General features: G+C 46.6%; 1 protein-coding gene across 7 annotated transcripts in view; it reads left to right on the top strand.

The window, feature by feature from the left end:
- Positions 1 to 23,091, top strand: part of PRKCZ (protein kinase C zeta) — a 221,098-nt gene that overhangs the window by 185,725 nt on the left and 12,282 nt on the right. For all 7 annotated transcript variants that reach the window (XM_083163334.1, XM_083163333.1, XM_083163338.1 and 4 more), the window contains 5 exons: positions 4,051 to 4,186; positions 6,672 to 6,759; positions 11,484 to 11,603; positions 13,092 to 13,171; positions 14,350 to 14,439. In XM_083163334.1, the coding sequence (XP_083019460.1) occupies positions 4,051 to 4,186; positions 6,672 to 6,759; positions 11,484 to 11,603; positions 13,092 to 13,171; positions 14,350 to 14,439 (514 nt within the window). The remainder of the gene's footprint in view (positions 1 to 4,050; positions 4,187 to 6,671; positions 6,760 to 11,483; positions 11,604 to 13,091; positions 13,172 to 14,349; positions 14,440 to 23,091) is intronic.

The following is a 23,091-nucleotide window of genomic DNA, read 5'->3' as shown; positions in this document are numbered from 1 at the left end:
GGCCCTGTACTCTGTTACTTCCCTCCAGTCCTTCTCACCCTGTGTCCCTGTACTCTGTTACTTCCTCCTGTCCTGCTCACCCTGTGTCCCTGTAGTCTGTTACTTCCTCCTGTCCTGCTCACTCTGTGGCCCTGTACTCTGTTACTTCCTCCTGTCCTGCTCACCCTGTGGCCCTGTACTCTGTTCCTTCCCTCCTGTGCTGCTCACCCTGTGGCCCTGTACTCTGCTACTTTTCTCCTGTCCTGCTCACCCTGTGGCCCTGTACTCTGCTACTTCCCTCCTGTCCTGCTCACCCTGTGGCCCTGTACTCTGTTACTTTCCTCCTGTCCTGCTCACCCTGTGGCCCTGTACTCTGTTACTTCCCTCCAGTCCTTCTCACCCTGTGTCCCTGTACTCTGTTACTTCCCTCCTGTCCTGCTCACCCTGTGGCCCTGTACTCTGCTACTTCCCCTACTATCCCGCTCACCCTGTGGCCCTGTACTCTGTTACTTCCCTCCTGTCCTGCTCACCCTGTGTCCCTGTACTCTGTTACTTCCCTCCTGTCCTGCTCACCCTGTGGCCCTGTACTCTGTTACTACCCTCCTGTCCTGCTCACCCTGTGGCCCTGTACTCTGTTACTTCCCTCCTGTCCTACTCACCCTGTGTCCCTGTACTCGGCTACTTCCCTCCTGTCCTGCTCACCCTGTGGCCCTGTACTCTGCTACTTTCCTCCTGTCCTGCTCACCCTGTGGCCCTGTACTCTGCTACTTCCCTCCTGTCCTTCTCGCACTGTGGCCCTGTACTCTGCTACTTCCCTCCTGTCCTTCTCACCCTGTGGCCCTGTACTCTGCTACTTCCATCCTGTCCTATTCACCCTGTGGCCCTGTACTGTGCTACTTCCCTCCTGTCCTTCTCACCCTGTGGCCCTGTACTCTGTTACTTCCCTCCTGTCCTGCTCACCCTGTGTCCCTGTACTGTTACTCCCCTCCTGTCCTGCTCACCCTGTGGCCCTGTACTCTGCTACTTCCCTCCTGTCCTGCTCACCCTGTGTCCCTGTACTCTGCTACTTCCCTCCTGTCCTGCTCACCCTGTGGCCCTGTACTGTTACTTCCCTCCTGTCCTGCTCACCCTGTGTCCCTGTACTCTGCTACTTCCCTCCTGTCCTGCTCACCCTGTGGCCCTGTACTCTGCTACTTCCATCCTGTCCTATTCACCCTGTGGCCCTGTACTCTGCTACTTCCATCCTGTCCTATTCACCCTGTGGCCCTGTACTCTGATACTTCCCTCCTGTCCTTCTCACCCTGTGTCCCTGTACTCTGCTACTTCCCTCCTGTCCTTCTCACCCTGTGGCCCTGTACTCTGCTACTTCCATCCTGTCCTATTCACCCTGTGGCCCTGTACTCTGCTACTTTCCTCCTGTCCTGCTCACCCTGTGGCCCTGTACTCTGCTACTTCCCTCCTGTCCTTCTCGCACTGTGGCCCTGTACTCTGCTACTTCCCTCCTGTCCTTCTCACCCTGTGGCCCTGTACTCTGCTACTTCCATCCTGTCCTATTCACCCTGTGGCCCTGTACTGTGCTACTTCCCTCCTGTCCTTCTCACCCTGTGGCCCTGTACTCTGTTACTTCCCTCCTGTCCTGCTCACCCTGTGTCCCTGTACTGTTACTCCCCTCCTGTCCTGCTCACCCTGTGGCCCTGTACTCTGCTACTTCCCTCCTGTCCTGCTCACCCTGTGTCCCTGTACTCTGCTACTTCCCTCCTGTCCTGCTCACCCTGTGGCCCTGTACTGTTACTTCCCTCCTGTCCTGCTCACCCTGTGTCCCTGTACTCTGCTACTTCCCTCCTGTCCTGCTCACCCTAGGCCCTGTACTCTGCTACTTCCATCCTGTCCTATTCACCCTGTGGCCCTGTACTCTACTTCCATCCTGTCCTATTCACCCTGTGGCCCTGTACTCTGATACTTCCCTCCTGTCCTTCTCACCCTGTGTCCCTGTACTCTGCTACTTCCCTCCTGTCCTTCTCACCCTGTGGCCCTGTACTCTGCTACTTCCATCCTGTCCTATTCACCCTGTGGCCCTGTACTCTGCTACTTCCCTCCTGTCCTTCTCACCCTGTGGCCCTGTACTCTGCTACTTCCCTCCTGTCCTTCTCACCCTGTGGCCCTGTACTCTGCTACTTCCCTCCTGTCCTGCTCACCCTGTGGCCCTGTACTCTGCTACTTCCCTCCTGTCCTGCTCACCCTGTGGCCCTGTACTCTGTTACTACCCTCCTGTCCTGCTCACCCTGTGGCCCTGTACTCTGTTACTTCCCTCCTGTCCTGCTCGCCCTGTGGCCCTCTACTCTGTTACTTTCCTCCTGTCCTGCTCACCCTGTGGCCCTGTACTCTGTTACTTCCCTCCTGTGCTGCTCACCCTGTGTCCCTGTACTCTGTTACTTTCCTCCTGTCCTGCTCACCCTGTGGCCCTGTACTCTGCTACTTCTCTCCTGTCCCGCTCACCCTGTGGCCCTGTACTCTGATACTTCCCTCCTGTCCTGCTCATCCTGTGGCCCTGTACTCTGCTACTTCTCTCCTGTCCCGCTCACCCTGTGTCCCTGTACTGTTACTTCCCTCCTGTCCTGCTCACACTGTGGCCCTGTACTCTGCTACTTCCCTCCTGTCCTGCTCACCCTGCGTCCCTGTACTCTGATACTTCCCTCCTGTCCTGCTCACCCTGTGTCCCTGTACTCTGATACTTCCCTCCTGTCCTACTCACCCTGTGTCCCTGTACTGTTACTTCCCTCCTGTCCTGCTCACCCTGTGGCCCTGTACTGTTACTTCCCTCCTGTCCTGCTCACCCTGTGTCCCTGTACTCTGTTACTTCCCTCCTGTCCTGCTCACCCTGTGGCCCTGTACTGTTACTTCCCTCCTGTCCTGCTCACCCTGTGGCCCTGTACTCTGTTACTTCCCTCCTGTGCTGCTCACCTTGTGTCCCTGTACTCTGCTACTTCCCTCCTGTCCTGCTCACCCTGTGGCCCTGTACTGTTACCTCCCTCCTGTCCTGCTCACCCTGTGGCCCTGTACTGTTACTTCCCTCCTGTCCTGCTCATCCTGTGTCCCTGTACTCTGCTACTTCCCTCCTGTGCTGCTCACCCTGTGGCCCTGTACTCTGATACTTCCATCCTGTCCACCCTGTGGCCCTGTACTGTTACTTCCCTCCTGTCCCGCTCACCCTGTGGCCCTGTACTCTGTTACTTCCTCCTGTCCTGCTCACCCTGTGGCCCTGTACTGTTACTTCCCTCCTGTCCCGCTCACCCTGTGGCCCTGTACTGTTACTTCCCTCCTGTCCCGCTCACCCTGTGTCCCTGTACTGTTACTTCCCTCCTGTCCCGCTCACCCTGTGGCCCTGTACTCTGCTACTTCCCTCCTGTCCCGCTCACCCTGTGGCCCTGTACTGTTACTTCCCTCCTGTCCTGCTCACCCTGTGGCCCTGTACTGTTACTTCCCTCCTGTCCCGCTCACCCTGTGTCCCTGTACTCTGTTACTTCCCTCCTGTCCCGCTCACCCTGTGGCCCTGTACTGTTACTTCCCTCCTGTCCTGCTCACCCTGTGTCCCTGTACTCTGTTACTTCTCCCCTGTCCCGCTCACCCTGTGGCCCTGTACTGTTACTTCCCTCCTGTCCCGCTCACCCTGTGTCCCTGTACTGTTACTTCCCTCCTGTCCCGCTCACCCTGTGGCCCTGTACTGTTACTTCCCTCCTGTCCCGCTCACCCTGTGGCCCTGTACTGTTACTTCCCTCCTGTCCTGCTCACCCTGTGGCCCTGTACTGTTACTTCCCTCCTGTCCCGCTCACCCTGTGGCCCTGTACTGTTACTTCCCTCCTGTCCCGCTCACCCTGTGGCCCTGTACTGTTACTTCCCTCCTGTCCCGCTCACCCTGTGGCCCTGTACTCTGCTACTTCCCTCCTGTCCTGCTCACCCTGTGTCCCTGTACTGTTACTACCCTCCTGTCCTGCTCACCCTGTGGCCCTGTACTGTTACTTCCCTTCTGTTCCGCTCATCAGCTGATTCATTTTGTATTTTATTTTCTCCAAGGTTTTATGCTGCTGAAATCTGTTTTGCTCTGAATTTTCTGCATGAACGCGGCATCATCTACAGAGACCTGAAGCTGGACAATGTCCTTCTGGATGCAGATGGCCACATCAAGCTCACCGATTACGGCATGTGTAAGGTAAGGGGAATATGGCCGTCAGTGCGCTGTCCTGTTGCAGAATAAAGGTTCAGTCTTACACTTAACCAAAGCCCCTGACTATTCAAATAACCGTTTTGTTCCTAAACTGTGATAAATGATAAGCCAAGTTCCTGTAGACACTAATTTATCAACAGTTACTTCAAACGAAGGTCATTTTTTGTTCCTTAACCCTTTGACTGCCAAGTGAATTTGTCAAAATTGGTGTGAAAATTGTCATGCAAACCTTTTTATTCATCATAATGACCTGTAATGTTTGCCTTTTATGTAGGGATTATAATGTTTTTTTACAATATGTTTTTTATTTGAATTCATATAACAAATGTGAGTGAATCTGGACTTTTTAGCCAACATTTTGCCCATCTCTCACAGAGCTGTTGGAATTTTTAGCAGATATTTCTTGGCACTCAAAGGCTTAAAACCAGCTTACCATATTTTGGTACATTTTAATTAAATGTATCCTTCCCCCATATCCCGAAACCAATCCGCTCAGCTGTTTTTTCCTGGGGGTTTGTATACATGAATGAAAACTAGGGAGGGTGTTGTGTTTGGTCTGGGGGGGGAGGGGGAGGTTGGTTTGAGCGGGAAGACCAATCAGAAGTCACAGACTGCGCTCCTAGCACACATCCTATTTGACTATTGAAAATTTGCATACTGGCTGTGTATACACTAAGAAAGGCATGTCAGATCTGTGGCCCTCTTGCTTTTGTGAAACTACACATCCCAGCATGCCTTGCCATAGTTTTAGCATTCCCTAACGGCAAAACTGGCAAAGCATGATGGGACTTATAGTTTCACAACAGCTGGAGGGCCATACTTTGGACATGCCTGCACTAGGCGATATGTCGTCTGTTCTGTCGAAACGGACCAACATAGCGTTCATATTGAGCAGTGCGTATGGCCAATATGCGTGCCCCGCAGTTGTTGCCAATATTTTCTGGCCTGCTGCAGGGCTGACGGTAGACATCTGATGCTATGGTGCTCCATCGGTCCCTGTATCGGCAAGTGTGTATGCAGTTGCCGATACGGAGTTCTATCGCCTGTTGGATTGGCTGGTACACATCATCTAGTAGTGTGTACTCAGCGTTACATGCTGTGTTGTATAAGTGGTAATGCAATGTGAATGCAGTACATTTTTGTTCAAAATTATTTGTTACTGGTTTTATCTGGACTTCCGTGTATATTACAAAGTATATTGTATTAACTCTTCTCTCCTGTCCTTGCCATATTAATGACACCCAACTGTCATGCTTTTTGCAGGAACGTGATTTTTTTTGGGACGTTCCCACGTCCCGCTGAAGGCTGGCAGTTGGGAGTCCCCTCCGTATCACCCGTGTATAGACGCTGCATCTATTCCGGCGGCCAGAGGGGCTGGGGGAATAGCCATCAGCTTACGGAGCAGTGTAGACAGTGGCATAGCGAGTATAGGCCACACCCCCTTCCCACTAGGCCATGCCCCCAAATTTTGCCGTGCGCTCTGTCCCTCACCTCACTCGGAAGTCGGGAGGTATGTTAATGAGTTTCAGACATATGTGACACCCAGCATATATTGTAGCCGTATCTGTGTTCCTCCCCTGTGAAGGAACATGGTAAATGTTGGTTGCACACTGCAGGGCTGTACATGGGGCTGGACTGTACATCTCAATTCTAAACATAATAAGAGATACTCCCATGCTGAGGGCCACAAAGAAAAAAATGGAACATACACACTCTATGCAAAAATAACAATTAAGATAAAAACATTTGGGATTTTTAGCATACATTTTTTACCAAAAATAATGTTCCCACCTACCACGACCAGCCGAACCCATCAGGTGGGTCCTTAATATTCCTAAGGTTCAGTTCCAGAAAACAGACAATTCAACTGATTTTTCAGACTCCTTGAATCACTGACTCTGATTAGAGAAGTCATCAGCCTGATAGTCAGCAACATGGAGTCAGGAGCCACAGTTTGAGAACTGCTGGTATAATGTGTGCCCGGCATTACTGAAAGGCTCTCCCATACTACATAGTGGTTTTGTCAGTGCTCTGTAGTGTATGCAACTATCAAAGCAACTGTTATATTCAGAATTTCTCAATTTAAAGGAAAATTAGAGGTTTTTAACCAGCCATCTCCCTATCAGTCGCTCTAGTTCCCACCATAATGCTGGTGACCTGATTTTCCGGTGGCGGGAGCAGGACCCTAGATGAAGCGCTTCTAATGTCCTGATCATTTAGCTGGTCATTTAACTGATGAGATAACAAAGCGAATACGTTCTTTATTTTACTGCATTGCGTAGAAATGAAGGTTAAATGAAGTGTGACTTTGAGTCTCCATCCTCCCATCATTTAGGTGATTTGTCAGGGGGTGCAGATCTCCCACCGTGTCATTCGTAATGTTCCCAATCCCTCTATGTATATTCCATGCTTTTCGCAGAGCTGTGACCTGTGCTGGTTGTGCATAAATAAAATGATCCATCTGTTACAGGAGGGCCTAGGGCCAGGAGACACAACTAGCACTTTCTGTGGAACACCAAATTACATTGCACCTGAAATCCTCAGAGGAGAAGAGTATGGTGAGTGCTCGCCACAAGTAACCTTCCGCTATCCACCTGACCTTTGCCTCCCTGCTACACCAATGAGTACAGCCAATAGTAATTCCTTTCTGGAGACATTGATCATCTGATTATTCTTAAATGGTACATTGTCCTTTGCTTCAGACATCTGTACTAATCCACTCGTTAGCTTAGTACGCTGTAACGATTGTCAGTAGCAACCAGTGTCTTTGTGCCGTGGGGTTTCCTGTGCTCCTGTATAAAATAAAATCCCCTAAAGCTGGGACTATTGCAGTGGGTCCAGTGCATACTTGCCGACTTTTCGAGAAGCCTCTACGGGAGAAGCCCGGAGAGGACAGCCGGATCTTCAGGTCAGGGGGCGGGGACGGGGATGATGACTGAAAGCCCCGCCCCCAATCCAGGCAAATGCCGCGATTCACGGGTCCGCGGGTAGGGGCTAAAATGACGCATTTTGCGTCATTTTAGTCCCGTCCCTTACCGCGGACCCGTGAAAAAACACGGTAATTAGTGCGGTAAGAAAGGTGGGTGTGGGGGGCTGCCAGGCAAAAGCGGGAGGATTGCCGACCTTCTCGGGGGAGAGAGACCCGATCTTCGGGAGCCTCCCGGCAATTCCGGGAGGGTAGGCAAGCCTGGTCCAGTGTGAGGTTATAGAATTAGATAAATACCCCAGTGCTGGTTTTGTGGGAGCAGTGGAACTGGTTTTATATTGTACTATGATTATCATGGCACTAACCCAGGGATGGGGAACCTTGGGCCCTCCGGCTGTTGCTGAACTTTACATCCCAGCAGGCACTGCTCCAGTTTTACTATTTGGCCATGCTAAAACTGTAGCAAAGTGTTCTGGGATGTGTAGTTCAACAACAGCTGGAGGGCCGGAGGTTCCCCATCCCTGCACTAACCCTTTAGCACTTATCTTGGTACGGTGGGGAGAAGGCACAAGTGACTAAAGGCCTGATTCAGTGTCACCACCGCTTAAGAGGTTGCACACTGGCAGTTTTGAAAATATCTTCATTTTTGTAAAATAGTTATCGGAGCTGGTGGTCTGTAGACTTTGTTGTGTTATTCCTTTGCCACCGCCGGTCTCGCTTATAGCCAATACTAACCACACTTGTCTTATAACCAGATTCCAGCAATGATAACAACCTCCGCCACCCTACAGTGCTTTAAATCCTGCCCATAAAGTAATATTTACAGCCTCCTATTTCCCAGGTCTTGGTTACTCTGAGCTCCCCGGGTATCTATAGCTCATTATAATGTACTGGAAAACTACATTATAGAATAACTCACCCTTAATGTGCTATCATAATACAGTACATGATAAATGAGATGTAACTTTCAGGTGAGCATGGGGGAAGCTGCAAGCTAAGAATTCTTTCAGAACCTGTAACTCTTACTGCTTACAGCCGGGATAGTACCAGTGTTCTGCCATAAACCGTACAGCTGTACACTGACCAGTAACACTCCAATACAAATGTGGGTACTTGTGTACAATCACGGCTTCCACGATGGGCATCGTATATGGAAAAATCGCATCGCATTTTTCACTGAAATTATGGACATGAGTTGAAATCATGTAAAAATGCACCCCAAATGTCATTTTTCACACTGTACCACCCCCACTATCAACGCAAACCCGAAGCGTGGCGAGCGCACGCGGATACCTGTGAAGCCCGCGAGGGGACACGAATACCTGAGGGGCCACCACGCTTCAGGCTCAGTGGCTCGCTGCGCTTGCCACACTTTCTATTCTCAACTCCACGCCGACGTGGATAGTGGGGGTATGAAAAGGTCGTAGGACGCGTCCCGCCGCCCCTCGCGTGCTTGCTGCGCTCGCCACGCTTCGGGTTGGCGTTGATAGTGGGGGTGGTACAGTGTGAAAAATGACATTTGGGGTGCATTTTACATGATTTCAACTCATGTCCATAATTTCAGTGAAAAATGACATTGCATAACAAAAATGTTAGAATGTAAGCTCTCACGAGCAGGGCCCTCTCTCCTCATGTGCCTTTCTTAGAATATATAAACCTCTGCCACCCTGATGATTGCTTCAGTCTCCTGTCCCCTGATGCAACTATCCATATTAACCATGTACTTGTCCTAAACTGTCTTGTACTGTAATTTGTTATGTGTTTTTGCTAATAACTATACTCTGTAAAGCGCTGCGGAATATGTATGCGCTATATAAGAAACTGTTAATAAATAAATAAATAATAAATAAAAACACGGTAAAATCGCATCGCATGCCACTACATATGGCATGCGATGGCATACAATGGGAGCCGTGATTGTACACAAGTACCCAAATGTGAGACACTGCATTATGTGGCATTTTATTACAATAACTTACAAAAGTTTCTAAAGCCGGGTTCACAATAGCCGATATCGGCAGTGGGACCCGGCACAGCACCAGCAATACAGCATACACACTTGCCTATGCCAGTCCGTTGGGGGGGAGCGACGATGGTGGGGCATTAGCGAGAACAGAAGAGGGAGGTGGTCATTAACGATGCAGGGGAGCATGCATCGTTAACGACGTTGAGTGTAGATGAAAAAGTAAAATACATCGCTAAGATGGGCCCTTCTGAGCAATATCCTTTACTTTTTCATCTACTGTTTATGGGACTTTAGGAACAATGTCATAACAATGATACATTGTAACATAAACTACTAGTGGCTACAGACAGGGGCAGATCTAGGACCTCACGGGGCCCTATGCAAGACACTTGTGGCCCCCTTTCCTCGAACAATCCTCAGTGTGCGCCCTCCCCCGATTATGGCAGACTAGCTACTGCCCAGCCTACCAATTACAACAGGCAGATGGCTGTGGGATTATTACACTTACACATCATACTGCGGGTGCAGAACATGTAGCTCACCCCCTTCAGTCTTCAGTCTTCTCTGTGCATGGCCAAAGCCGGCACCGCACTCCCTGTAACATAATATGCACGTACATGACGATATCACTCACAGAACGCCCGGAATAGGACACAGGCGAGTGCTGAAGCTTGTACCTGGCAGATGCCTAAATCACTCTCAGCCTTCTGGGAGTATTCAGCCAGCAAAGCAGTCTGACATTTTCCACCGGAAATCAGAAATGCCCCCCTGGCTCCATAATTAAGACCCCTAGAGGTAAATCTACTATTGATTACAGCGTTGTCTTCAGATCCTCTCTCCTTACTGCAAATATTATTGAATTCCTTACTTTGCGTGACCCAATAAATGGCCTTGTAACTCTAAGATTATTACACCCAGGGACACATAGAAGTGTGTGTAATAGCCATACACCTCCAGGATATATAACCTATTACGCAGAACTGTATAAATTAATTGTATGAAGGTATTACGGATCTGATTATTCACAAGGGATGTGAAGGACCAGCCTATATGTTCATTGTTTTATTTAGTTAAATTGTAATGTTATACTGTGCTATCTAATGTGGTTATTAATGCAGGTTTACCTTAACTAGCGGGATGATCTCTTTCCTACTTCAGTCATGTTGCTAAGGGTCGAAGTGCTGCTCACAATTCCCCATGAGGGAAGTCTTGCAAAATTAATATAGGTCTTGGTGCTATGAGTATGGGGGGGCTGCAGAGGCGGATTTAGATCTCATGGGGCTCTAGGCAAGATACCGGTTTGGGGCCCACCTCCCTCATACAACACATACTGTAGCACTATACAGATAAATGCTCAGCTGCGTACATATCTGAATCGGGTTCTAGGTCTTTTGGAAGTTGACTTACTAACCGAGTCACATTTAAAGTAAACCAGTGTTCATTCTAGCACCCGCTATCTCTGAAAACTTATGCAGTTCCTGTTCCCTGCCTGGGGTGTCGCTGTCTGCTGTGGTGTTTCTAGCACAGGTCTGGTTTGCATATCAGTGCTGATATACAGACCACACTGCTAGAAGCACTACAGCAGATAGCGACACCCCAGGCAAGAAAGAGGAACTGCATGGGTTTTTAAATATGGCGAGTGCTAGAATGAACACTAGTAAACTGACTGCCCCCATACAGTGGGTGATACCATTGTGTGTGTCCAAACATTTTTTTATCCTGTTAAAGAACATCAAAGAGACTTTGGGAGTGTGAGCAGGTCCATATGATGTCATGACTTCACCCAGTAGTTGTGCAATGCTCCTCTGGGAAAGTTTGGGACGGTTAGGATATTTTAATGGGGCTCCTTGGGACCTGCTGGGCCCTAGGCAAGCGCTTAGGTTGCCTTATGTGTGCATCCTCCCAGAAGTGGATTTTCCACAGCGGCTTACAGCCAGGATTGCTCAGACCTGCAGAGGTCACTGCTGACTCAGGTAAATAAAAAACAGATGGCTGACTTAACTAATATATTTCAACTCTACTCTAATATTTCCAGTATAAGGGCTGGGTAGAATAAAATGTTAATTTTATGTGGGAACCCCCCTTTGTGTCACTATGGACTATGTCAGTATTGATGGTTGTCACACTTTATACGTTGTACTCCTTATTAATGTCTTGTCCTTTCATGTACCTGATCGGCATATAAGTTGTATGTACACACAATCTCCGCTCCGTTGCTTCAGATAGTAGACATCATTTTCCCTTGCTTGTACCTGTGATTTTTCCAATTTATGACCATCTTGAACCCCCCACTAAGATGTTGTTATCAGGAATGAAAGCTGTGTTTGTACTGTCACAATTGGTGCTGTTACCGGCGAAGCGCCCGCATCATGCTGAGCTCTGCATTACAGGTTTCAGTGTAGACTGGTGGGCGCTCGGTGTCCTGATGTTCGAAATGATGGCTGGAAGATCTCCCTTTGATATCATTACTGACAATCCGGACATGAACACGGAAGACTACCTTTTCCAAGGTGTGTACGTTCACTTCCTCCTTCCCCGCTGACCTGTGACCCCACTGTAGGAGAAGACAGTGGTGGGGTATTTTTATCTGTTATTTACGCTGGTTCTGTCTTTTACGGTTTTTAAACAACTCCACCGTAGGACTCCTCTAATTTAACTGCTTAAAACACAGGCAGACCTTTATAACCCACTTTCATCCTTCTCAAAAGTGTGTTGGGCCATGATTCCTCTTAACCCTTGAGAGATATGCAAAATATCCGCTAAAAATGCCAGCCTCTCTCAATTCGCGGGCACAATATTTAGCTAAGCTTCAATTCATTGACATCAGATCATTTCCCGCCAATAACTAAAGTGATTCATAGTTCTCAACTCGATTTGTAATGCCTTTTACCATCCATAACAGCCCTAAAGAAGATGCCCCAATATAAAAAAAAACTTGTAACACGTTCTGTGCAGCGCCACTCACTTTGTCCGTGCTGAAAACAGTGCCTATGTCCATTGTATATTGTTCAATACAGCACATTAATGTCGATTTGTGACTGTAATTACTCTTTAACTTGAAATTGGCATTACTATATGGTTCTTAGCCATTTATCTTGTGTTTCCAGAGTGTGTGATGTTTCATATTGCACATACTGTACTGTGTTTATGTCACCTGGAGGGGTTTTAAGCCCCTTACACACTAGAAGTTTTTTCAAAGATATTGCTCGGAAGCGCCGTTCTGGGGATGTTGTTTAAAAAGAAAAAAACATTAAACATTTGGTGTGTATGCTCAGAAATAAGATTTCTTTAAGCCTCGTACACACTATACAATAAATTATATTGACAATATCATTAATGATGCCTCGTGCACACTACACCATGAGCTCTACCGCCGATATCATTAATGATGCCCCATACACTCTACACCATGAGCTCTACCGCCGATATCATTAATGATGCCCCGTACACACTACACCATGAGCTCTACCGCCAATATCATTAATGATGACCCATCCACACTACACCATGAGCTCTACCGCCAATATCATTAATGATGCCCCGTGCACACTACACCATGAGCTCTACCGCCGATATCATTAATGATGCCCCATACACTCTACACCATGAGCTCTACCGCCGATATCATTAATGATGCCCCATACACACTACACCATGAGCTCTACCGCTGATATCATTAATGATGCCCCATACACACTACACCATGAGCTCTACCGCCGATATCATTAATGATGTCCCGTACACACTACACCATGAGCTCTACCGCCGATATCATTAATTGATGCCCCGTACACACTACACCATGAGCTCTACCGCCAATAGCATTAATGATGCCTCGTACACACTACACAATGGGCTCTACCGCCAATATCATTAATGATCTCTGCGGTAAGCCCAGTGACCGATATTGTGCTTACACACACACACGTATTGCCATGTTGAATTTGAAAAGCACAAAAGTAAAATAGTCTAATTTTTTCATTTTATATTGTAACCAGTTATCCTAGAAAAACCAATTCGGATCCCAAGGTTCCTGTCGGTGAAAGCTTCTCATGTCTTAAAAGGATTTTTAAATAAGGTGAGTGTAACACAGTGTGTAAGAGGCGTTACCGGGTAGGTGTGCACTTGGTCAGACGTACTGTTAGAAGTCCATATACTGTACTGTAATATAGTGGGCACAGCAGTACTGTAATACGTAAACCTGTCTCAGGCCTCCGCTGCAGTCTGGTCACTACTCTGCTGCAGAACTGCACCTGCTGCTACAGCTCTCTCACTTTCATGCCATGTTCTTAGTTTGCAATACCAAGGACAGTATTACTATTACATTTCTCTGAGAGAACGTTTTATCTTCCTGGCCTATATGTATTCACACGTTTCCTCATCATCTTTGTTATTTGTAATGCAAAACTCATAGTTAATATAGAAGGCAACTCTATTATATAACCCAAAAGGGGGTTTTCTTACTTTCTCACTACAAGGTCCTATTGTTACCTCCCATAAAAGGCAGATAAAAACCTTCCATGCTGGAAGTAGGTAGGTACTCATCTATTCACACTATACAAAGATGGAGCTGAGGAGAAATAAGCCAAGACTCCTATTATAGACATCATGTGTGCTTGCGGAGTTTGTCAGGACAAATCATCCAGCATCTGCCTCCATCTGTGTCAGACTGTCAGACTCCACGGGACACAAGCCATTATACCGGAAGGCTTCTCCAACCACAAAGGTCACCTGTTAGCGCTTTCCTACACACACACTGATGAAATGACGATCCCTCCGGGTAGCTTCAATTTGTGGTGTTTTGACCAGGCAGAAATAATATTTCTAATAAAGATTCCCTTTTAAACTATCTGTATGTGCAGTGGCGTAGCTACATATGTGGCTGACCCTGCGGTGGCTTGGGGGAGCAGCGCCAGTAGGGTCTGTGGTGGGCGCCGCTGGCTGAACTGACAGGTGACCCAGGCAGCAGTGAGCCCTGAGCTGGCCCCGCCCTCTATTTATCTAATAAGCGGGGACCAAGTGCGGTGCATATTGAATGAGCAGGTCCCCGCCCCGTGCATATGTAACTACGGAGGAGGAGAGGCGCCGGAATTTTTTTGGGCAGGGGGGAGAAAAATTTCTAGCTACGGTGTATGTGTACCCTTTTCTGCTACACTTTCCTCTTGTTATCCGCTGGGTGTACTTGGTCATACTGTCTTTTTCATTCATATTAAAACCAAACAAATGTTTTTTTTTTTTTTTTTATTTAATCTCTAGGATCCCAAAGACAGACTTGGATGTCAGCCTCAGACGGGATTCTCAGACATTAAGTCGCATACCTTTTTCCGCAGCATAGACTGGGATATGGTAAGTGAAAATATTTTATCCACTGACAAACACTCAAAAGCGATTTTATTTATAGAATTGGAAGTAAAATTGCATCAGTCGTGTAGCATAATCCTCCATTTACAAATGGAAATTCCTTCCACTTTAAGGTCGCACCTTTGTTTTTGTGCAAAGGTACAAATATGCAGTTATTTTCTGTCCAGGACTGGGATCTGTTCTTTGCGGGCCTGGGATCTGTTCTGGAATTTGTTCTTTGCTGGCCTGGGATCTGTTCTTTCCTGGTAATTTCCAGACGGTGTAGTGCATGGCTGTTAAATAAATGTAAATGCGTTCGCCTGTCATGTGAGAATATAAAAAGCCACTAAAGTAAAAGGTGCCCACACACGTTGCCATAAACAGCGTGCAATGCGACGCGATGCGCACTCCTGCAGGCATCGCTTCGCACATACTTTTTGTATGTGCGATGCCCGCAGGAGTGCGCATCGCACGCTGTTTATGTCAACGTGTATGGGCACCTTTAGTATAAAGCAGTGATTTCCCGAACAAATAATAATAATAATGAGCTTTTGCAGGACTTCTTTATTGAAAATCTTTGTACTCGTTTTATGGTTGTAAATAAATCAAAATGCAATGAACAGAAAATCACTTATTTTATGTCACATAAAGGGATATAGGACGGTATTGATTCCCAGACGCCTGCGGAAATAGCGGGTGTCTCTTATTCAATGCTGCCATTTCCGACCGCATTGAAGGCTGACTACAACACAACAGATATGACTTTAAAACGAGTCGGATCTGTTTTGTCGGAAACGGACGTGGATTGCTTAAATTAATGGCCGTTTTTCAACACTCTGCGACCGTTTTCGCCGACATGCATAGTCAAACTGCAGCCCTCCAGCTGTTGTGAAAGTACACATCCCAGCATGCCTTGCCATAGTTTAAGTATTCCCGAATAACAAGGCATGATGGGACAGCTGGAGAGCCATAGTTTAGCCATGCCTGGTCTAGATTATAGGACAGTGAGATGTGCTCAAAGTCAGCAACTCTACTTATAATAAAAAAAATTTCTATTGGAGTAGTGATCTGTAGTGTAATACCCTAGTCTGTGACGTTTTTCTGTCCAGCGATTTTCCTCATCATCGCTGTCCATACGCGCTGGGCAAAAATGGCCCAGTGTGTATGCACCTTTAGAGGTTACCTAGGTGCTTGGGCAAAGAGCATTACAAGGAAGGACTGGATGGAGAGAGCATAAGGAACAGCCAGCTAGTGATAGGCGACTGCAACTACCTAGATAAGCGGGAAGTAAACATCAGCTCTATTAAGGCAAATAAATTGTGAGCTAGAAATTAGAATGACCAATGCTGACAAAATAGTACACAATTTATTATACAGAAATCAAAACGGAGCAAAAGCGTTTTATAGAAATACATCAAAATATACACAGTCCCTCTGCACAATCCAATGCTCCTTTCTCCGCGCACTGCCGGACACTGGTGTGTGCAGACATTGAGGTATATTCAATGCAAGCAGCGGTGAGGGGGGTTTGTATGGGGAGTATGGCTTTTTTGGCAAGGAAAAGCTATTCCAGCCGTCCAACCCCCCTCACTGTATTCAATGTTTGGAAGAAATCCTCGCCGTCCTCTTACCTTAAACGGCGAGGTTTGCCTCAAATGCAGCGAGCCCGCTGCATTTTGTTTGTGAGCTTCGCCGTTTTGATGCGTGCATTCACCGTTTCTGCCTCGCTGAAAAGGTGGAGTGAGGTGGAAACGGTGAGTGAAGGGGACAGTGTTGAATACTGTGACGGCAAGCTATCGGCACTGCTCGCCTTCATGGGGCTCGCCACCCGCATTGAATATACACCATTGTAGAAATTGAAGACTGAAAGCCCCCACCACCTGGTAGGACCAACTGCTCCGCACATGCGGCTACCACTCCTTTCTAGGATGAAGAAGGCTAATGTCACCAATCCCTGCCTCGGGCTGACAGCTGAGTGTAACAATGTGGCCAGCTGGCTACATCTCACAGCAAGCCTGGCTGAAGCCGCACTGTTGTCTCACCGATCAGTACATTACCGTGGCTTTGACTGTTAATTTGGTTTATCACCTTGTCCCTCTCCCCCCAGGATCCGCCACTGCTGAGGACGAATATATCTGATATCCTGAGGTTGCACACATTGCATGAAATTCAGCCTTTCACATTTTCTCTCTATGTAATAATATAATACATATATATGTACTGTAATATGGTATGCACACCCCTTTTTGAGAGAAAACCAGTTTATCATTTGCCTAGATAACTAAAATATCCTTGCAATCACCACCCAGTTTCTTCTGATTGGTAATGCCATCAGTGCCTCCAGCACACTCTAGCAAACCATCACTGCAGTATGTCTGCAGAGTGTAATTAGCAAACTGTCCACTAGATGGCAGCTGCGCCATATTTTTAATACCGGATGTGTAAGTGGCTCTGTGTGGTAAGATAGAAAAACAGCTAATTACTTCAGCTGTCAGTCCAGTCGCAGACATAACTAACATTCTGCATAATATTCAATATCAGAAGTTAACTTTGTCATTAGTGTATTTAACTTGAATTGCAATTTGTTTTAATTTTATGGTTTCGTTATAGTGAACAATGAAAAAGTAATCTCTTATACCGGTGTTTGTGCTCCACCAGCTGTCTGGTTATAGGATTTTGCAGTCAGTGCTGTGATTCGTGGTGACACAGTGACACCTAGTGGCCACAGTCCAGGCTAATTTATGTTCTTAAAATGAGCACAAAGAATATCCTATACTTCTGACTATAGCTATTGAGGTTAGGAAGACTGACTTGCTTAGTTCTTAAGCACTACATAGAAACATAGAATTTGACGGCAGATAAGAACCATTTGGCCCATCTAGTCTGCCCCTTTTTTTACCCTTCAGGTAAACTCAACCCTTTTTAATCCTTATGTTTGCAGGATTCACAAGTTACATGCCTTAAATGTTTTAGAACTAATAATTTAGTGTTGGCATTTAAGGCATTAACCCTTTAGTAGCTATCTTGTGTCAATTATCATTTACTTATTAAGATAATGTGCTGCACAATTTTGATTATCTTTTTTTAGCTTTTTATTTCATTTTTGATAAATGTATGTTGCATAGAAATATACCAGTCACACCTAGAAAGCCACTTCTTGGCTTGTACACAATGTACACGGCAGCCCAGTTAGAACGAGTTTGGATCATTTGGTCTACAGCATGATGGTCGACACCATTAGGTCAACATGGGAAAATGTCGACATGGTTCTAGGTCGAAAGGTCATTAGTTCGACAGGTCATTAGTTCGACAATGTCTAGGACGACAGTCAAAAGGTCGACATGGGCTTTTTCACTTTTTTTTACCTGAATGTCAACACAGTCGACATGGACACAGTTTAAAGTGCATCGCATCGGGCATGGTGCCACACCAAGCGCGGCACACTGTTTTGTTCTCCCACCACGCCCTAGTGGATGATAGGGCATGAAATACCGGCTGTCGGCACATGTCGGCTCAAAAAACAGTGAAAACCCCCATGTCGACCTTTTGACTGTCAAACTAATGACCTGTCGAACTAATGACATTTCGACCTAGAACCATGTCGACCTAATGACTGTCGACCATCATGCTGTAGACCAAATGACCGCATCCCGCTAGAACAGCCATTTTGTCCCTGCAGAGATTTACTATACTGTACCTCAAAAAATGGGTGAGCTTGCAGGGACATACAATGCGTGCTGCACTGCCCTGTCTGGGCCACATTACCAGTGCTTAGGACAATTGTCCCTAGAAGGCCACCATCACATGCTGTTTGCAGCATAGGATTTCCTTAGCATGGTCCGATCCTTAGTCACTGGCACTTATCTTATGCCTGCACTGATGAGATTATTTTCCAGGAATCCAGTATTATCACTGTGCAGATGGCAAAGATGTAGGAATAACCACTATCGGCTGGAAAGAATGGATGTTTACTGAACTCGTTGTGTGCAGGTTATCTGCCAGAGCTCCGCTTCCCTCTCTGTGTTCAGATTTTATTTTTAGATGCTTAATTGTGTCCAACAGAGGTAACATAATGGAGGTCGGGGTTATTTCTGCAGATGTTGCTATGAAGCAACCGGCTCAGGGGTTTCCAGGTTATGTCCCACACTTTCACGGCCTTCCTGCCATGTGAGGGTCCAAACAAGGTTTTGGCATCCGTAACCTCTCCAAGCACCCCTCGAGAAACGTAGCAGATGCCATAATGGCAATGCTGGGTTCCCTGATGTTAAAGGTCTTTTCTTTCCTGTACACTGACACGCAGGAAGCTGGCATCTCATTGCACGTTTGTTTGCGGGTGAGGGTGGCCAGTTAGATGGAGATTATTTCCACTGCAGGGACTGGCCGCTGATTTAGTATTTAGGTGGAGCTGATGTACTATCACAGCTAGAGAACCACTTGAGGGAACTGTAAAGGGGTTCTTCCGTTCTGTGGTCCCTGCTCCCCGCAGCAAGCGCTCCTGTGATCGAAGACCATGAGAACGCAGGACTTTGGGCATTAGAATTTTGTTTCATAATAGGCTTATTTTAATCTCTGCAAAAGGTGTAGAAAGGCTAAGCTTATAGCGCGATTCTGAGGTTTTCCTTTTAAATCAGTGTTTCAAAGTCAATTAAGATTCTGTGCACATTGACCAATAACTGCCGCTAGTGCCAGTGACACAGAGAGAGAGCAGCCCTCAGATGCCAGCAGCTTGTGCTGTATAGGAAACCAGCTCCCAGCTTTTACCTTCTAAAGGGGTGTAAACACGGTGCGATTGCCTTGCACAATCATCTCCGTCAAAATCGTGCGTTCGTTCCTCGAATTGTTCTGATGTTTGGCCAGTTTGAGCTTCAGGGGTACATAGTACAGCTGTGCCTGGATGGCCGCTGTCTGCTTTGCGCCAGTGAAAATTATTATTTTTTTCTTAAAGTTGGCATTTACGCTCACAGCGATGTTGGCATTTAAAGGGTTAATCACCAGTCGCCCCTTAGCTTCAACCACCGTAGTGAAGCGAATAAATTTTCAGGCAAGCTCTCTGCCTTGCCCACCTCCTACTTTCCACTTTCCAGAGGTCACCCACCTCGCCCTCTTCCTCCCCTAGCTTTACCATAGAGTTGCACGGAGGTCCGGGAAATTGAGACCTCTTCAAAAAGGCATCTGCACCTCAAACTTAAATGGCTGTAAGGTTAAAAACCAACGGTTCACACAAGCTTTCCTCTCTTTGTTCCTGTGCATCCATTGCAAGGGCGCATGGTCTGTGACCAACAAAAATTCTCGACCCAATAAATAATACTTTAAGGACTCCGCTGCCCACTTAATTGCTAAGCACTCCTGCTCCACAGTTGAGTACTTGCACTCTCTGGGCAGTAATTTACCTCTAAGATAGAGGATAATCCTTTTGGCATCTGTTTGATTACCACCTGGGCGGAGTCACCACATCATGTTGGCTGAGCGGTGTCCTTCCCAGAAGGGCAGGAAACACATCTTGGTAACTGCACCACTTCCTGTTTCTGACAGGATGAAGTGTGATTTAAATGGGCACCTGACAGTCTGGAATGTTCTTTTTTTCCTACAAAAGAGGGCAGGTTGACACTTTCTTCCAAGGTTTTAACAGGTTTATATGGTAGATTTGTACTACCCTCCTGTCAAACCTTTTAATTGAACAGTTCCATTGCCCCTGATAAGGGACCCGCCATTGAGCATACATCTTACTGTCTGTAGTGGGCACAAGCACTAGCACCTGGTCTCCCGGTTTAAAGGACCTGTTGACGGCGTCGACGGCATAACTATGTTTTTGATGTTGTTGAGCCCTTTCCATGTGTTCGCGCAGGAGTGGCGCAATCTGCCTTAGACGGCCGTACAATTGGGGCACAAACTGAACAACGTTAGAGTCCTGGCAGGGTTGTTGTTCCTACCCATATTTTAACAGATCAAGAATCCCTCTGGGTTGTCTCCCAATGATTTATTCAATTGGACTAATCCATGTAGAGGATTGGGGCACCTCACTGACACCGAACATCACATATGGTAGGAGCAAATCCCAATCTCGCTTTTCTTGAGACACTGCCTTCTTTATCATTTGTTTGCGGGTGGTACACTGAGGTGGTAATCTGTCTACCTTTTAACAACTGGCATAAAACCTTCATAAATTTGGAAACAAAAGGGGTAACTTGGTCCGTTAAGACCTCCTTCAGTATTTCCAGGCGGGTTTACTGAAGCTCTACCCGTTTTGAAAGGCTAAAAAAACGGCAATTTACCGTTTAAGAGCTGCAGTGTGAAAGGGGTATTAGTAACTCTCTGGCAATTGTGCCAGATTTTATATTACGCAGGGGTATAGCCTCCAGGTATCTTGTGACATAATCCACTACCACGTACCAAGCAGATTTTCCACTGGCCCTATTAGATCCAGACCAATTTTCTCAAAAGGCATGAAAATGATAGGGATGGGTACCAGTGGAGCCCTAAACTCTGGCCGAGGGGCCGTCTTCTGGCACACTGGGCATTCACGACAATACCTCTTGACTGCAGCATAGATACCTGAGCTACAGAACCTTAACTGTATGCGTTGGAGGGTTTTCTCCTCCCCTAATTGGCCACCCCATAGATGCGTATGTGTAGCTTCCAATACCAACTGCTTAAGTTTTCGGAGGAACTAACAACTGATCTGCTCTTTTCCCCTGTAGCAAATACATTTTTTTTAAACACAAAATATGGCACATCCTGTGCTGGTAAAGAATTGGGGGTGAGCAGGGATGTGCTCGTCACTCAAAATGACAACGAGTTTTTCACGTTTTTTTGTTCTGACTTTTGATGTAAGTCGCATCAGTATACCGCTCGCCATGCTTCGGGCACACTATTATATTCTCCCGCCATGCCCAAGTGGGCGGTAAGGAATGAAATACCCTGTCGGCACAAGTTGGCTAAAAAAAAAAAGCGTTTAAAAGCTCATGTCGGCATTTTTGACTGCCGACCTAATGCTTGTGTCCACTTTCCAACCCTGTTGACCTAATGCTGACTGTTGACTTTCCAAACCTGTCGATCTTAGCCATGTTGAAATTTCAGGTGTTGACATAAGCCGTCGACCTTTAGTGGCCGAACTGATGTGTTGTCCTTCATACTGTCGACCTAGGGACCATATGTATATATCGAAATAAATGTGGTGCTGTGTTAGCAGGGAACACCCGCAGCATACGAACACACCCACTGTGATCCTCCTTCCCTCCAGTACTGGTCTCTGAATAAAGTGTCTTTGTTGTGCTTTCAGTAGATTTGATGCATGTACATGTGCCAGATGTGGTAAGCATGAGAGCGGAGTATAGTCCTATCCTTAATGTCATTGTGTCCGATACTGGCCGGGAAATACACAGGCTGACACATGGACACACAAGGGAATATGAGTTGAGATCTTATCTTGCAATATGTGTGTTTGTGTATAGTTTCTCATATAAATAGACAATGAAAGATATTCCGTACATGTGATGGTTATAAATAGAGACCGGATTATATGCATTTGCATATTTGCATATGCATATTTTGCCCAATCTCACTGCTTATTGCATATTTTACCTAAATTCTAGTGATATTGCTTATTTTAGGCCCCGCCCCCTTTCCACTCGCGAGTCACAGCACTGCTTTGCCCTGCTGCTGCTGGCCAGGTAGTGGTAGAGTGTGCAGGCCGGGGCAATATGTGCGCAGTGTGGGGAACCTTGGATGTACGCTATGTCTGACACTGCTCTAGGCTGCCTATCCATGTTGATAAAAGTCAGTCGGGGCGGATGCCATTACGAAGCTCCTGAACCTTTGCCTGCCCCTGGCCTGGGACTTTACACCAAGAGACAGACTTCTGCAGCAGAGGAGGCGGTCAAAAGGGTTGTGACATCACGCGGCTCGGAGGAAATGCCGTGTCACAGTGAATATGTGGCGTAGGGAGGAAGCCTTCCACTGTGCCACCCTCACACGCTATGCTGACATTTGATCCATCGGCGCTGGAGATGAGGGTCCGTGTAGTTGATGCAAGAAGAGCTTTGGACGCTGCAGTCTGCTGTAGCAGCCAGGAAGAAAAAAAGTCCTGTGTACAGCACTAGACATCTGCAGATGCTGTGGGCCTATTTTTGAAGTTTATCTGCAACTAATTTAATGCTGATTTTTAAATTAAATTATTATTTAATGTATTATTTAATGTAGCATATTTTAACACTTTTCATGCATATTTTAAGTATTTGTCATGCATATTTGCATGCATATTTCAAGCTTTTTATGTTGCATATAATCCTGACTCTAGTTATAAATGATGGTGACAACAGAAGATGAATCCGTTTAAAACCCAGTGTCCCTCTATCTGTGTGTATGGTCTGCTATGTGACGCTGTTTACTGGTGACCTGGATAAGTAATTATATTGTATTTGTAATATTTGAATCTTGATGTCTTCCAGAACAGCATTTTTTATCCACTTTAAACCATTTATTAGCTAAATTGGTAGGAAATGATGGTTGCTGATTAAAATATAGTCCAGTGATTGAACAATTCCCTGCTAAGCAGCCAAGCCACAGAAGTGTGTACCCTGCATGTCTCCAGTGTCTGTGTAGTCACAAAGATGGACATTACATTGTATAGTTCTCTCTTATTTTCCTAAACTATTGTCC

Source organism: Crinia signifera, chromosome 19 (assembly GCF_055691185.1).
Source record: "Crinia signifera chromosome 19, ASM5569118v1, whole genome shotgun sequence".
Classification (NCBI taxonomy): Eukaryota; Metazoa; Chordata; class Amphibia; order Anura; family Myobatrachidae; genus Crinia; species Crinia signifera.
This window is presented reverse-complemented; position numbering and strand designations above follow the sequence as displayed.